General features: G+C 36.4%; 1 protein-coding gene across 2 annotated transcripts in view; it reads left to right on the top strand.

Annotated features, from left to right (window-relative positions):
• The first annotated feature begins 2,707 nt into the window (after positions 1 to 2,707).
• BANK1 (B cell scaffold protein with ankyrin repeats 1) overlaps positions 2,708 to 17,608 on the top strand; it is a 237,814-nt gene continuing 222,913 nt past the window's right edge. For both annotated transcript variants that reach the window (XM_045536640.1, XM_045536641.1), the window contains exon 1: positions 2,708 to 2,760. In XM_045536640.1, the coding sequence (XP_045392596.1) occupies positions 2,715 to 2,760 (46 nt within the window). In that variant the 5' untranslated portion in view covers positions 2,708 to 2,714. The remainder of the gene's footprint in view (positions 2,761 to 17,608) is intronic.

A 17,608-nucleotide genomic window follows, 5' to 3' on the forward strand; every position in this document is an offset into this window, starting at 1 on the left:
ACAAATACGCACACACACACATAAATGTGGTGTGTGTGTGTGTGTGTGTGTGTATTTGTGTCAATGTCTACATATCCCCAACCAAATAGCACCAAAACTGTAATGATTTATAAGTATAATTCACACCTATTTTTAAGGATATTGGTGTTTAGCTTTATGGGATTATAGCTCTGTGGGAAAGTGGGTAGGAAAATGAAAACAAGTTTTCAGTGTGTATATATGTATAACCTAGCCTATGATGTCAATGTTGTCTTTCGCAATGGCCTTAAGTGACCTTAAAAGGAAAGGAAAGATTATAAGTAAGAGGGGAGGCTTTGGAGTCAGATCTGGGATTGAATTCCAGCTCTGTCACTTAAAATTTTTAAAACCTAGATTGCTCATTTGTAAAATACAGTTAAAGCCACATTGTTTTGAGAACAAAATGGCATGAACATTGTGAAATTCTTGTGCTTAGCATATAAAATACTTTTCTTAAAAAAGAGGAGTAGTCGATTTAACTTCAAACTATAAAACAAAAGAATAAGTAAATAAGTCGATGGGCTATACGTTAGCTTATAACTTTTGAACAAGACTTGTCTTCCCATTCAGTACCTGAAACAAAAAATAAGACTAGAATAATTTTTAAACTTTAGTGGAAGATTTTTAAGATTTTCTAACACAAAGTCTTATTAAATAAGCTGGTTTTTAGAAACTAGCCCATCATTTTAAGCACATTTTTGCTTTCATCTTTCTATTTACTGGGATTATATTGGCATAAATAGTGGAAAAAGCATCTGAAATGTACTTAATTTTCCTATGTATTGTAAATCTTATTTTCCATACCTATTATAGGAGACAATGTCATAAAATTTTAACAGGTGGCAGAGACTTGAATATAATTATTTTAATTTACTCATTTAGAGGAGATATGCAAGGCTCAGAAAAATATTAAGAATTGTTCCAGTCACCCTGAGAGCAGGGTGCAGAGTCAGAATGACAAGTGCAGCCTTCTGACTTCCGGTCCAGGGCTTTGCATACAGAAAGACTGTTCAGTACATGTGACAGATGTAATTCACTATTTGAAGACTGTCTTTGTTAACAAGTTTTTGTGTGCTGGATGGTTGCCTTTGAAGATTTGGACATGTAATTTTAGAGCATAAGCTGGAGTGTTTATGCTGGTTAAAGTAGCTCTTGTCAGGAACATATACACTAGAAAATGCACCAGTTAGGACATTATTTACCCAGTAAGTCTGTTCAGGAAGACTTACACTTTCCTAGGAATCGAATTTCTAAAAATATTGACCAAGAGTTTATATGTACCCTACAATCCAAACACTCTTTTTTTTTTAACTTAATATATTGAGGTCTCTTGGTAAAGAGGCATACATAGAAGACAATATATCTGTCAATATGACATTTTTTCATAAATTAGATATCTTTTGCTCCATTATTTCAAATTCAGAAAGTCATGTTGAAATTAACGATGATGTTAATAAAACTACAAGCAGATAAATATATCTATAATAGCCTTCAAATGTTTCTGACATCTCACATATTTCTCCATTTTTTGTATTATGTTATAAAGTTCTAAGAACAAGTCTAGTTATGTGAGAAAAGTTAACATTTTCTTTGATACTTGATATTTATAGGATTCCTAAAAAAAGACTATGAGAGAAATAGTTGCTAAGCAAGCTTCCTTTTAGGTTTCTTTTATGAGAAGGGGAGAGGGACACTTAAACCATGTATTGTCACCAAATCTTCAAATTGATCTTCAAAAATATCTTCAACTTCAAAAGGTAAATTACCAGTTTAGAGATCCTGGAGGAAAGAAGAGACATTGATTTTAAGGCTCGGGGACAATTCCTTTGGTAATAGCTCGGTCTTGACAACATCCCAACAACTCTTGTTTGGAGAGGCTATTTAGATGCATAACAAATTTTTTTACTGGGCCCATTTTGGAGTTGTGAGCGGGAAATACATTTTACATGGGATTTAAAATCACTTTTCAATGTATCAACCTGGCCTAGAAAGTCTGGGTCAAATGGAATATTTAAAAAATTCCAATCTTATCGACATCCATCTGCTATACCTCTGTCTGCACTTACTGCTCCCCGACTTGGCAGACGCCCCCGTCTGGGGTCCCCGCGCCGGCCTGGAAGCGGGGCGGGCGCTGAAGACCCAGAAGGGGACAAGAGGGGCCGCGGCGACAAGGCCACTGGGTCGCAGAGAGTCGCCGGGTGGAAAGGTGAGGACGGAAGCGGGACGGGCGCTGTGAGAAACTAAGGCGGCCTTTTGAAAAAGAGGCGACGGCCACCGCGGGCAGAGTCACTTCCTCAGAGCGCCCGGCGCGGCGAGCCCGCGTTGCCTGCGACCCGGCGACAATCGCGCGGGGGGCGCGTTGTCTGCGACCCGGCGACAACCGCGCGGGGGGCGCGTTGTCTGCGACCCGGCGACAACCGCGCGGGGGGCGCGTTGCCTGCGACCCGGCGACAACCGCGCGGGGGGCGCGTTGCCTGCGACCCGGCGACAACCGCGCGGGGGGCGCGTTGTCTGCGACCCGGCGACAATCGCGCGGGGGGCGCGTTGCCTGCGACCCGGCGACAACCGCGCGGGGGGCGCGTTGCCTGCGACCCGGCGACAACCGCGCGGGGGGCGCGTTGTCTGCGACGCGGCGACGGCCGAGCGGGCTCGCGGGACTCCCCCGGCGGCTGTCGCAGCTCCCGGCTCGGGCCACCATGCTGCCCGCGGCGCCGGGCAGGGGCGGCGGCCCCGCGCCCCCAGGTGGGTAGCTCTGCGGGGACGAGCGGCCGCCGGGACCCCCTCGTCCCTCCCGGGCGGCCCCGCGGGAGTCCGGGCGCGGGGGTGGGGGCGCCGCGTCCGCCGCTCGGGAGCACCTGGAACTTTCCAGATCGCCCGGGGCGGGGTCCTGTAGCGTCTAAAATCCCCGGGAACGTGTCCCGCAGGGATGCGCGCCGTAAAGGTCCCTAAAGAGAGCGGGACCCCGCGAGCGGCGTCGCCACGTCCCTGCCCGGCCCGACGGCGTCCGGCGGCGTCGCTGGGCGGGACTGTCGCCGCGCGGCAGGTGGCTCGTCCCGGCCGTGTCCCGCGCCTCCCCCGCGGCGACCTGGTGGAAGGAGACGGTCGGTGCGGTCGAAAATGGGTTTGCACTTCCAAGCGGACATCAGGACAGTTGTGTTTGGTCCTTTCTGAAGTGTTTCAAATGCATTTGCAAATCGTATGGTGATTAGAAAAAGGGTTTAATTTGAAAATTAAAAACAAAAACTTGGGTATTAATATTACCGGAGATGTGAGGGGTGCGAAATGCAAGAGGAAAATCTATTGTAATGGCATTCTTTTAATTTGCTAAATAGTATTAAATTTCTCATAGCTTACTAGCATGTTTTAGGTAATGTAATTTTCTTGTCTTGCCTAGTGCATTTTTAATAAATAAATTTTAAAAATTGCTTTCCGTTTGAATGGGGAATGTATTCGTGACGAAATGACAAAAAAGAAATTAGAGCCCATGATATCCTAATATATTAATGTTGTACGTTGACATTCTTAAAAACCGTGGCTCTGAGGCTTCACTAGCCTCTAAGTAAACCAACCTTGTCTTTAGAACCTTGAGCTAATTACCTTTTTGTAATTTCAGCTTAACTAATTTAGTTAGATAGAATGGGATGTAGTTTATTTCAAACTCTAGGTTGAGCACTTTAGCCAGAAAATGGCTTTTGTTTCACTTGATACTCAAGTAATACTTGGAGGCACGTGCTGTTGTGAATAATCCTAGAGTGACTGATTATTCTTGTTCCTCCCAAGCGTTTTCCCCATCTCCTTTGGTCTTTCTCAATATGGTATTCATCATGTGCTTCAGTTACTCTCCTTCAGTGAAACTTTCTTATAATGCGTTGCCTTTTGAAATTATTCCATATCCATTTTCTGGATATGAGTGAGTAATCATGGAATTTTTATTAATTCTTTTTTTTTTTTTCCTGGAGAGCTTTCTCTCTGCTTTGGGCATGCTTCTCCACATAGCGTGGACTGCAGCTTCGTGTGCCACCTTAGGTGTCAGTTAGTCCAACTGCCTCATTTTAGAGAGAGAAGACTGAGATCCAGAGAGTGGCTTGCTCGTGAACCCACAACTATTAATAGTAACTCTTTGAAGATCATCCATTACCAGCTACCTTTTATTGCCCTACAAGAGTTGCACAGTATGATAATAAGAGTGCAAAGTGGTCAAACGGTTTCATGTCTATGAAGATATATTTCCAGCAGTAGGTAGAACATACTGCTAGATAACCTGTGTGTGTGCTGCCATCAGAGATCTATTAACTGTTGAGTATCCAACTTGCCCTTTAATGCAAGCAGGAAAGATGCAATACTCAGTACTGAAACAAAGTACAAATGACGCACAATGGATGTATTTTTGGTTTATGTTTAACTGAATCCTACCTACCAGTGTCCTATTTTATTCCAAAACTAATAATTTTTAAAATATAATTTTTTAAGTTTTACCTTCATTAAGGAGTGATTTATTAAAGCCTAGATTATTCCCCACTCCATAGTTTGTGTATTTTTATTGATATTATTTGATGCCACTGATAAAAGTTAAATAAATGATTTGTTTAAAAAAGGAATCATGAAAGGGTGAAATTAGCATATATCTTGTCTTACCATGTGCTGATGTTTATACATAGCTTGTGAGGACTGTAGTTTGTCTAGTCTCTACCTCTGTCTTGAAGTTCTGAAAGATTTGAAGCTTTATGCTTTGCCTAAAATCTTCCAACAAGCCCAACAACCTAGGTTTGTCCTGCTAAGGAAATACACTGGTTCCACGCTGAAGGCTGAAAAACTTGCTTTCTTCAGATCAGTCTTGAAAGGTTCTGATAAGATCACTTGTACTGAGATTTTTTTTTTTTCAGGGTTTTTTCACTTTAATATGGACTAATACTGAAATAGGTAATTGCTACAGATTTCAAGCTTACACAGCAGCATGTTGGAAGTAACCCTTGGGCTAGTAGAGGGGCCTTTTCAGCTACATCCGAGGCCGTGCTGTAAGTAATCATGTCCCACCTGGGATGACTCTCACTGCCTCAGATTCCCGCCCAGCCTCGTTGCTTATCTGAGCTAGGATCACAGATAAAAAAATAAATCTTTCATTATCTCTGTTTGCTTGTTAAAAAGCAACATCTGGGAGAACAATAACATATATCTGAAAGTTGTTTTGAAGATTAAAGAGAAAATGCAAGTGAAGTCCTTTTCAGGGTTTGAAAACAAATAGTAATTGCTTCATACATGTTAGCTATTATTTTAATTTTTAGGTCATTGATCAATAGTGTTATTTTTGCATATGCAAGACAGGGTTTGTACTGAGAAACTACCTCATACAGTCTGCCTTATACTGACCTGGGAGACAGCCTCATGAATGAAGCAATGAAACTCCCACATCAGAAAAGTTAGGGAGTGTGGCTCTCCGTGTAAAGACACTGCCATGTCATTGAGGAAACATCGTGGTGCATGGTTCTGAGAGGAGAAGGAAAGAACTGACATGAGAAGAACAAAGGATAGACTGATTAAAAGGGTAGTGAACCAGAGCAGTTGCAGGAAAGAATAAAACAGGGATTTAGTGGGACAGAATGAGAGCATGCTGTATCTTCTTGTATCACAAAGTACCAGTTGTGACTCAATTTAGATAACACATAAATAAATGTGAAAGAGTAAGCATCAAACAGAAAATGGTGGAATATTTCAAATTATAAGAAGATGAAGGATCTATTTTACCAAAATATTTACTGCCAGGTTAAAGTAAAATTTCAATCCAAAGTGAGGAACTAGGAACTCGCCTAATACAAAAATCATGTTTTAAGAGTTCAACTGGCTATTAGGTAAGTTACAGTTGCTATTTTATTATGTTTTTCAAAGATTGTAGAATATCTTACAGTCATTTTGTCAACAGCTATGAAATAAGAATAGAAAGGACAAACATCACAGAAGGTACTATTTAAAAACTAAGTTGTTATTTGGCCTGTAATTCCTTTCTATTTTAAATATGAAGAATGGCACCTAAGTTTTACTGCAGACATTGAAATAGTCCAGGTGATGAAAATATCAGAAAATGTATGGAACCAAACCCCTCCTGTATTTATTTTTCACTCAGAGACATATATCCCTGAATAGAAATTTCCTTGTTATTTCCAAGTGTTCCATACTGAAATAATCCAGAAAGGTGACTTCCCTTTGTAATCATGAAAAGTAATTCATCAATGCCTTGTGGTCTTTCATAAGACTCCTTTTATACCTACTTCATTAAAATACGTTGTGTTTTATCACACTGTGTGTCATATTTTCCTTTCTTTTAAGCTCCTCTGCCACTTTTCCATACTAATAATTCCCATTGCTTCATTTTGTTATGTGTTGCACATTATATAGACATACTGAAAGTGCCAGAATAGTCCCCAAGTTGGAGTTTCATTTATAATATGCCCCATTTATTTTTGTCTGATACATGCTAAGAATAAAGTCTCATCCTTTGGTCAGGATCAATATTCTCATCCCTTATTAGTCACAGGGTCATTTTTAACTTTCAGAGAGATAATATAGTGTCAAGACTACTGGAAATTTTGGCCTTCTTGTACTGGCTCCCATTTATTTTGTTGCTACTTTGAATTCATAAGAAATGGACATCATGTTACTTGGTCAGTGATAGCATCAGAGAGTAGGGCCTACTCTGGACAAGAAGTTATATTGTTTAGTATAATTATATGAAGTATTTAATAAAATTCATTGTGTTCTTTCATCTATGAAAGCTTTTCTAAAACTGTTAAAGTTGGAACTTCTAACTCATCATTTTTGGGACAAGGAGTAGAGAAATACAACAAAATAAGATTCTACAAAAACACTGTAATGGCAATTGTAGAATATTTCTTGTTACTGCCAAAAAAATACTTAAGGTGATATATTTTCTATTAGGTTATTATGTTTTATTTATATTTAATACATTGATACAGTTTGAAATATCAGAAGATAAATGCATTTTTAGCATAGTTTGTGAATTATTAGATCACTATTGGAAAAAGCAAGTAAGATAAAATTGAGGTAGAAATCTACATGGGTTTCAATTAATAAGATAATTTCCTTAATTTTCTAATCATTTTTTCAATAAAAGCTTAGAACATTAACTAATCTAAGCCCTTATCTGTGGGTCAGAAAATGTTTCTTTTTCATGTCCTGTAGATCTGCAGCCATGTAAAACTAGTAGGACCAAGTAAATCATTCAGATTCCCAGAAAAATGTCATTTGGGCCAAGAATAGGCACTTGACTCAAAGACAGCCAGCCCACTGGCTGCTTAATGGCCAACATGTGTTGTCAGGCTTATACAGATATATTGGACTCAACAAAGCCCTTCTTTCTTTCTGAACAAGACAATGAGATTGTTGTCAATGGAAGATCAATGAAAAATAATGAGATTGTTGTCAGTGGAAATGCAGTCGGGGATGACAGGCAGTTGGTTCCTGTATAAGATGGATAATTAGGAACAAGCTATGACTAGAGTAGAGGAGGACCAAAAGATAAAGGGAGTAGTCTTGATTTCTGACTTCCTAGTTCCAGGACATATAAAACCCAGCTGCACTTGTTTTACTGATCTTGTCCATCCATGAAATTGCCTGGGGTATCCTTAAATCTACTCTTTCTTTAGAGGAACTGGTTTTAGTGAATTTCTCCTTTTTGGAGGAAAAAAAGAATTTGGGGTAGAGTACCTTTTATTTCTCAAAAATTGCCACTTCTGTTCCTATAAGCTTCTTCTCTTTTAGAAAGTTGTTTTTATTGTTAAAATGATGTCGGCTATGTATCTTCCATTGAAAATAAACAACCTGAGAATTAAGTCTATCCTTTTCATGCACTAAGAATAGAGGATGAGTAAATGTAGTGGAGTAAATATCCAGATAAGAATATGTGGAGTTTTGTAGCTCTAATACTGAAATTTGAAGAAAAGTTCTCGCAGTTACTTTTGTTTCCAATCTTAAATCCCTCGAGTTGGTGAGAAAATAATTCACTCAAAGGTTAACATTATGAGTTCAGTGTTAAGAACTTTAGAGTTTTGAATTACATAGCTATAAATTTATAACAACAGTATTTTTCCTTATTTTGTTAATAGGACATTTTACTTATCTGAAAAATTTATAGTGTTTCTGGCAAATTTTTAAAATGTATTTAAATTGAAGCATACAGAGAGAAAATTGTTGAGACATTTATCTTAGTAAAAGAGGAAGATAAGATATAAAAGCATAATTTACTAGCTATTATCTCAGTCCCCATGGTATATGAAAAAACATGGAACCACTGACAGGCCATTGTGAGCACTTTATATGTAATATCAGTCCTTCATCAACATATTTTTTTATAATACAGTGGAACGTTTAGTATCTTCATCAAGGTAAACATGATTATGTTAACAATGGGATTAATGATCACCTTGGAAAACAAATCAGAATCCGGTGTGCTCTTTATAAACCGTAGAGACAGGAACAAATTAATGAAGTTCAGGTGTGACCAATTAAGTGCACTGATGTAGACGAAGGACTGAGACACAGAATGACAAAAAGTTTTCAAGATTTATCCAGGTCACACTCACAGTGTTATAAAGAGTGCGGTACAGAGTTGCAGAAGAAGCTGGAAGAATATACCCAAACTAAACAGCATAAATCTGTAAAAAGTGCCCCAGGTGTAACGAAGAGTTCTTGAAGAGTTTATAAAGAGGTCTGATGTAAGATTTCTGTTCTTAGATCCCATGAGCTGCTATTGGTGCAGTTACTTGGAAGAGGGCAACAATGGAGGTTGCTAAACAATTAGAAATTTGCCAAACAGTAAAATACAGGGAGAAGTGGATAGATCCATTAAGAACTATGACTTACATAGCATTTGTGACATAATAGAGTTGGAGTGAGATGGGGAAAGAGAAGTGAAGAATGACTCCCACATTTGTGGCATGGAAAGCTGTGAGGATCATGAAGTTGTCATTTACTCCACTGAGAAGGATTAAAGGAGCAGGAGGAAACTGGGAGGGCATGAAAGAGCAAGATTTCAATTTCAGATCTGTTATATTTGAGGAGCCTGAGAAAGAACCAGGTTGAGAAGTCAAGTAAGCAGTTCGATGTTAGGACCTGGATGTTATGTGTTTCGAGCTGGAGATAGAAAACTATGAAAAATATGGCATTTAAAACTGCAACAGTAAATGAGATAGAAACGATGACCTGGGAGAGAGACCCAGGGGAAGCAAACATTTAAGTGTTGCTGGAGGAGGAGGAGGAGGGGCTGCTCAATAGGATTGAGGAAAGGCTAAAAAGAAAAGAAGGACAACAAAAGCGCACCGACAAGACTTTCAGGTAGGTAAGAGTGGTAACTGGTCAGCCCAAGTTCTTGCAATAGGTCAGGCAAAATAGGGATTGAATTTACCCAATGGATTTGGCATTATGCAGTTTACAAATGACTTCAGAGAGAAAAGGGAGTAGTTTTAGTAGAGGATTAGAGCCAGATTGGAACGAGCTGATGGGCGGAGGTAGGGGAGGATGTGCAGGCCACGGAGGTAGGGGAGGATGTGCAGGCCACGTGGACACCCTTTTGGTAGCATGGGTATTGGAGAAGCAGTCAGAGAAGATGTGGCATCAAGGACAGGGCTTTATTTTTATTTTTGTGTTACTATAGCAATTTAATTGTTCTCAAAAGTTGATAGCATCACACCAAAGGGGATTTTCCTCTATGAAATTTCAGAGGCGCATTCCATAAATTTCATTAGGAATCCATTTTAATGTATAAATTTTCTTCTGTGTTTATGTATTTCTGCCTCACTTTTTCCCTTCCTTCCTTTCTTCTGTTTCTGGAGCTCCACCTCCTCCTGTTCCTCTCCTTCTTCTCCTCCTACCTTTGGTTCTTTTTTTTTTTTTTGATATGGATGTTAATGGAAAACAAATAACTGATACTTCTCTCTGTGAAAACTTTGGTACAGTGTTAAATTACTTTTTGGCTTTGCTTTTCCTACATCATCCCTTCCTTTTCATCCAAATTCGAATCCGTGTGTCAGCATCACCATCCCTGATCCATCACTTTGCCCGTCACAACATGTGAGGAAACCCCAGCCCTAAATAAGTCTCTCCAGCTGCATTTTTCCTGGCTGAATTTAAGAGACGAGTATTGCTAGATAAAAACACCTTCAAACAGGTTGGTAATATTATAAATTTAGGCGAGTCTTACTACATATTAGTTGTTTCATGTAAGATTTTTATAATAAAAGAGCGTAAGCTCAAAATTGTATTCTTTGACAAGAATGTAGAATGCAAATTTTTCTACCATGTTGGATTGCTATAATCCAACATGTTTTCTATATGCTGAGAAGCAAAAAACCATACTGTGCTGCCTGACACTGTAGCCACTAGACGTGTGGCTACTGAGGACTTAAAATGCGCTGGTTCAAATTGCAATGTGCTATAAACATAAAATACACACCAATTTTCTAAGACTTAGCAAAAAAAAATAGAATGTAAAACCTCTCAATCATTTTTATATTGATTGCATCTTGAAATTATATCAATAATAGGTTGAATTTATTGGATTAAATAAAATATTGTAATTAATTTAGCCTATTTCTTTGTATTTGTTGGACTATGGTTGCTAAAACTTAAAATTTCCTATGTGCCTTGCATTTGTGATTTGCATTATATTTTCTGTTGGACAGCATTGCTCTCAGCCTTCGGAAAAAACATTCCAATGAAATGAACTAGAGATTTTATTTTTCTCTAGTGACATATTGTTGGATATATATTATCAGATTACTCTCATAGAAGTACTAGCAAAACTCACAATTCCTCGAGCACTGTAGAGAGACTGTCTCTCCGTTCATGCTCACTACAAGAGGTATTTTCATAGTGATAGTTTACAATTATTTTAATTAGTATTTTTCTCTTGAAATTGAGTGTTTTTCATATATTTCTTTGGTATTGGGATTTGTTCTTCTCTGTGTTGTATGTTCATATCATTTACTCATATTGCCATTGTGTCTTTTGCCTTAAAAAACTGTGCGATCACATTGCATATTAAAAATCTAAATTTTACCTTATGCATCACAAATATTTTTCATAATTTATCATTTGTTCGATCATTTTGTTGCCATTCAACGTTTTTTAACATTCATGTCAAATATGTGTCTTATCTTTTTTTCCCATAGCTTCTGTTTCCTCTCTTGGCTGAAGGAGTCTTCTCAACCCCTGTGTTACACATGTAATTTTCTACATTTTTTTCTAAGATTTTAATTCTTACAGTTGAATATCTAATATGCCTTGACTTTATTTTTGTGTATGGCATGAGGCAGGAATCCAACTTAATTTTTTAAAATAAGGGCAGCTTGTTGAGAAACCAGTGTTTATTAAATGAACAAAACCCTCCCCCATTGAATTGAAATACCACCTTTGCTATATAATAAAGTTTTATATATCCTGCAGTCTGTATTCTGAATTCTCTGTTCTCTATTCTGTTATACTAATGTATTCTTAATAGTTTATTACAAAGCTAATATCTGAGAAGAAAAGTTCTCCCAAGAAATCTTCTCCATAATTTTCTTGGCTATTACTAGATATTTATTCCTCTATTCTTTCACTTGCATTTAAAGATTGCTTTATGTACTCATTTCCATAAAACAATTGGGATGCATAACACATGGTTTACAGGCATTGACTAGAAAGCAGTTAACAATTTTAAGCAGAAGGAAATTGAATATAGGGAATTAGCTTTTTATAAAATTGATATGGGGGTTTGGGAGCAATCTCTAGGCTTGCCACCAGAAATAATTTTCCTAACTAGTTTATTAGGGGGATCTACTGTCTCTGTCACCAGCAGGAAGTGAGGGAGTCAGAAAGGCACTGACCCAGCTGTTGGCATCTGGAACACAAGTGCCAGGACTCCAAGAATTTCTGGTTCCCCAGCCGTCTCCTATTTGATGGATCTGTACCAATAAAAATAGATGCCTTTCATTCCACTGGAAATGAATTATATCTATATATTAATTAGAGAGCATTAACTTTGATATATTAGTAAATAGTCTATTGGATTAATTTGGGTAGAAAATCCTGTCTATGAAAAATCACAGGTCACAGAAGAAATATATAGTAACTTGGTTTATTTAAATCAAATGACAAAGTTGGAAACTTTCTGCTCACTCATGTTACAACTACATGAAGGCTGAACTTTCCCTAGATAGTTATGTGAATGAATGGAACAAGATACTGTTTTCTATATTTAAAATGTCTTCCCATGTAAAATTCTATCACAAAATTTGTCTCATTAATTGGAAATTATTTTCATTGAAATTATAGAAAAAATCTAATTGTTTATTAGTATTAAACTGTGTAAAATACTGAAATTTTAAAAATCTAATGCCTTTTTTAAGGAATTTAAAATATATCTTTGATATGCATATAGAATTTCAGTTTTAAATATGTCAAGATTATTATTTGTATTACAGATCAAACAAATCTCCTAATCTCCACTCTGCTTTTTTATACATTAAAAATATAACTAACTTAATTTTAAAAGATAACTAATGCCCCAAGTTTTGTTCACATTTGTGAGCAGATTATACCTATGTCTATCTATACCAACTCAAATATAAGATTTTTCACTTGTATGGCTTTGAACACATTACTTAGCAACTCTAAAATCCATTTTTTTTATATCTCTAATGAGTGAGTGACACACTTATTTTATAGGAATGCCATGATGATTAAATGTAACTCTGTATGTAAAATGCCTAGAGCACAGCAGGTGCTTAGCAAATGGCAAATATTTCTTGCAGAATGAGGTAGTGTTCAGTCCTCACTTTTATTAGAAGAAATTTGCTTATGTGGCTCAATCTCTGTACTTCTGTTGTCACATTCATATAAATTTCAGGACTGAGAACCTTGTATAAATGTTCTTTCATGTGCTCCTGATTGATTTTTCCTATTGCTGTGTTGAACATTATAATTTCTCAAACATATGTATCTCTGCGCATTCACTACAAATTGAACTTGATGAAACTTATGATCTGCTATGAAAACGAGTTATATGGTACCATGTGTAAAATTATGTAGTTAATGGATAAAGAAAATTTTCTCATTTTGATAATTTAATTCTGTTTAGACATCACTTTTTAATAAGAATGTGGTTAATCTTTTCATTTCTTTTTCTTGAAGGAGGCTTAGTCCACAACTGTGTCATATATTATACCCCTCCCCCGAGAAAAAGAAAAACAATACACACAAAATGACTGGATTATAGTGGAGTGTCTTAATGACTTTTTGATGAAGGCATTTCTAATATCATTATACAGGTAAAAGTGATAGTGGATATAGTTGATATAGTTGTATGGATAAAGCATTAGTGATATATTCAGAATTGTTAAAATGATGTCTGAATTCATTTGTTGCTTATAGGGTATAAAGCTGCAGTGTCTCATCTAGATCTATAAAAGTTACCAGGATAAGAGAAAGGTTCCCCCAACCAAATTTCTATTTTTGAGTAACATATGGGTAATTAGGAAGCATTTATAATTATTGAAAGAAAAAAAGACAGCTTTCCTATTTCTTTTATGAGGACCACCAGTCTGCTAAGAGTTGGCAATTAAAGCACATTACATTTCTGCTTTTCCTTAGGATATATTTTGTGTTTATTACTTTATACCCCTTGGAATCATTTTCTGAACTGATGCATATAATATAGATGCATCACTAAGTAGTTGTAGGATCTTAAGTAATTCCATTACAAGACCTCTCTATACCTAATGTTTTTTCACCAGCAAAAGATGAAAGAACATATAGTAATACTTGGAGCAAAGTTGGTGCTCTGTAATTGATAGTTATTATGGCTGTTGCTAGGTGGGTAGGTGAGTGTGACCATGTGGGACATTATGAAGGGTGACTCATACTTTTTTTACCTGGTGGTCAATACCTGAAATACTTGAACTCATCCTTCCAGGGCTTTATTCCATTAGTTGCCCAAGCTGTGTTCTGTAACATGTATGTTACTTGGAAAAAATTTTCTATGGTGACATGTTTTGAATGTGAATATTAGAATATTTCAATGTGTGAGAAATTCTGCAACTAACAATGCACCTTCCATTTCCTCTAACCCGTTGTTTCACAAATGTGTTTAACCATGGGATGCATTGTTCTCTCAACATTGGTAGAGAAATAAGTTCTTTTGCACAAAGTTATCAGCTGGTAAATAGTTCTTGAGAGGATGGTTCCTTCAGCCCCAGATTGGTAGTACTGCTTTTAGCTATATTTTCTTTAGTGCTATGTGTATCACAGTATAAATGAAGTTCTGATCCTTTCCTGGTGGCCCCATTCTGACTGAGTGAGAGGGAGGGAAGCTAATTATAGGAATAGAAACTGAAGGGTCTATAGAGTAGGGAAAATGGCATTGGTAGGCTTAGTAGGGCACAGACAGTTTGCCTATTTCTTTAATTCCTTGTGACTAATTCCAACTATTCAGGTGGGGTGACTGTGGAATGTGCTAATGAAAATGAGAAGGTGATTATTTTTTAGGGAAAGTAAAGTATGTCAGTGAAATGGAACTAGGAAAGTGCATAGAGAATTTTAGATATAGTTGACCCTTGAACAACATGGGTTTGAACTGTATGGGTCCATTTGTATGTGAATTTTTTTCAGTAACTATATTCAAAGAATTTTTAGAGATTAGCAATTTGAAAACACTTGAAAATGAATGTAACCTAGAAATATCAAAAAATTAAGAAAAAATTAGTTATGTTATGAATGCATAAAATATGTATATATTAATAGATATCAATCTATTTTATCATTTACTGCTGTAAAATATATACAAATCTATTATGAAAAGTTAGAATTGATCAAAACTTCTATGTGTATAAACACATATGGAACAGAAAAGCCACCGTTTGCATTGGAGAGAAATGTAAACAAATGTAAAGATGCAGTGTTAAATCGAAACTGCATAAAATTAACTCTAGTACATATTGTACTACTGCAATAATTTTGTAGTCATCTCCTGTTGCTATTGCAGTGAACTCAAGTGTTGAGAGTATGTGCTTAAAATGCCATGTGGTGCTACTGAGCTCCACGTGAGCAATTTGTCTCTCCAGTAAATTGCATATTACAATAAAATGTGATCTTTCACAGTTCTCATGTATTTTTCGTTGTGTTTACTGCAATACTGTAAACCTCGAGTAACACCATGGGACCCATGTGAAGTGCCACTAGTGATGCTGCAAGTGCTGCTGAGAGGCAGAGAAAAGTCATGACATTACAAGAAAAAGTTGAATTGCTTGATGTACACCCTAGAATCTAGACTGAGGTCTGCAGCTGCAGTTGCCTGCCATTTCAGAGAGACAATCAGCCTGTAAACAGATGACATAAATTTACAATATCTATAAATGCAGTATGGTACTGTGAGTGTATTTTCTCTTCCTTATGATTTTCTTAGTAACATTTTCTTTCTCTATCTTACTTTATTGTAAGAGTATAATAATAGTATTATATAATAGTACTATATAATATATGTAAGAATATAATAATAGTATTATATAATAGTACTATATAATAATGTAACATATACTATATTATAGTATATAATAATATAACATATAAAATATGTGTTGATCGACTACTTTATATCAATAAAGCTTCCAGTCAGTAGTAGGCTATTAGTAGTTAAGTTTTTGAGGAGTCAGAAGTTACATGCAAATTTTAACTCTGCAGTGGATGTCAGTACCCCTAACCTTTGCATTGTTTAAGGGTCAACCATATAAGAATATTTTGAGCGTGTGTTTATGCAGTTAAAAAGCATGTGTGCATCTCAACTAATCAAATGATTTTGAAGATATTTACATGTTAGATTATGTAAACCTGACACTATGTCGTTAATCATGTGAGCTATGTAAGTGACATCACATTTAAATATTGGGACTTCATTCATCAAAACATTCTAAAATTAAGACCAATTTGACTACAGTAACCATAAACAGATTGTTTCCACATTAGAAATGTTTGTCAATGAAACACGTTTGTCCTATTCAATAGGTTGTCTGTTTTTTCTGATTTTTTTTCTTTTGCAGTGCAAAAGTTTTTTAGTTTAATTAAGTCACATTTGTCTATTTTTGTTTTTGTTGCATTTGCTGTTGAGGTCTTAGTCATAAATTCTTTGCATAGTCCAATATCCAGAAGAGTTTTTCCTATGTTTTCTTCCAGAACTTTTATGGTTTCAGGTCTTATATTTAAGTCTTTAATTCATTTTGAGTTAATTTTTGCACATGGTGCAAGATAAGGATCCAGTTTCATTTTTCTGCATGTGGCTATCCAACTTTCCTAGCACCACTTATTGAATAGGGTGTCCTTTCCCAGTGTATGTTTTTGTTTGTTTTGTTGAAGATCAGTTGGTTGTAACTATGTGGTTTTATTTCTGGGTTCTTTATTCTGTTCCATTGATCTATGTGTCTACTTTTATACTAGTACCAAGCTGTTTTGGTTACTATAGCCTTGTAGTATAATTTGAAGTCAGGTAATGTGGTGCTTCCAGATTTGCTCTTTTTGCTTAGGATTGCTTTGGCTGTTTGGGATATTTTTTGGTTCTATATGAACCATAGGATTATTTTTTCTAATTTTGTGAAAAATGACATTGGTATTTTGGTGGGAATTGCATTGAATCTGTAGATTACTTTGGGCAATATGGACATTTTAACAATATTGATTCGTTCAATCTATGAGCATAGGATGGTTTCCCATTTGTTTGTGTCATTATGATTTCTTTCATCAGTGTTTTGTAGTTCTCCTTGTAGAGATATTTCACCTCTTTGGTTAAGTATATTCATAGGTATTTTCTTTTTTGCACCTATTGTAAATGGAATAAAGTTCTTGACTTGATTCTCACCTTGTTGTTGGTTGTTATTGGTATATAGAAATGCTATTGATTTGTTTACATTGATTTTGTAACCTGAGACTTTACTGAATTCATTTATCAAATCTAGAAGTCTTTTGGAAGAGTCTTTATGGTTTCTAGGTATAATATTATATCATCAGCAAACAGAGGTAGTTTGACTTCCTCTTTTCCATTTATTTCTTTCTCCTGCCTGATTTCTATGGCTAGAACTTCCAGTACTATGTTGAATAAAAGAGGTGAAAGTGGGAATCCTTTTCTTGTTCCAGTTCTTAGGGTTAATGCGTTCAGCTTTTCCCCATTCATTATAATGTTGGCTGTGGATTTGTCATATATGGCTTTTATCATTTTGAGGTATGTTCCCTTTATGCTGAGCTTGTTGAGGGTTTTTATACTGAAAGGAGAAACTATTCACAAACTATACATCCAACCCATTAAAAAGTGGGCAAACATCATGTACAGACATTTGTCAAAAAAATATATAAATTGCCAATATATGAGAAAATGCTCAGCATCATGAATTATTAGGGAAATGCAAATTAAAACCACAATGAGATACCACCTTCCCTGGTCAGAATGGCCATCATTAAAAAGTGAAAAAACAATAGATGTTGGCCTAGATGTGGTGAAAAAGGAATGCTTTTACACTGTTGGTGGGAATGTAAATTAGTACAACCTCTATGGAAAACA

Source organism: Lemur catta, chromosome 24 (assembly GCF_020740605.2).
Source record: "Lemur catta isolate mLemCat1 chromosome 24, mLemCat1.pri, whole genome shotgun sequence".
Lineage (NCBI taxonomy): Eukaryota > Metazoa > Chordata > Mammalia > Primates > Lemuridae > Lemur > Lemur catta.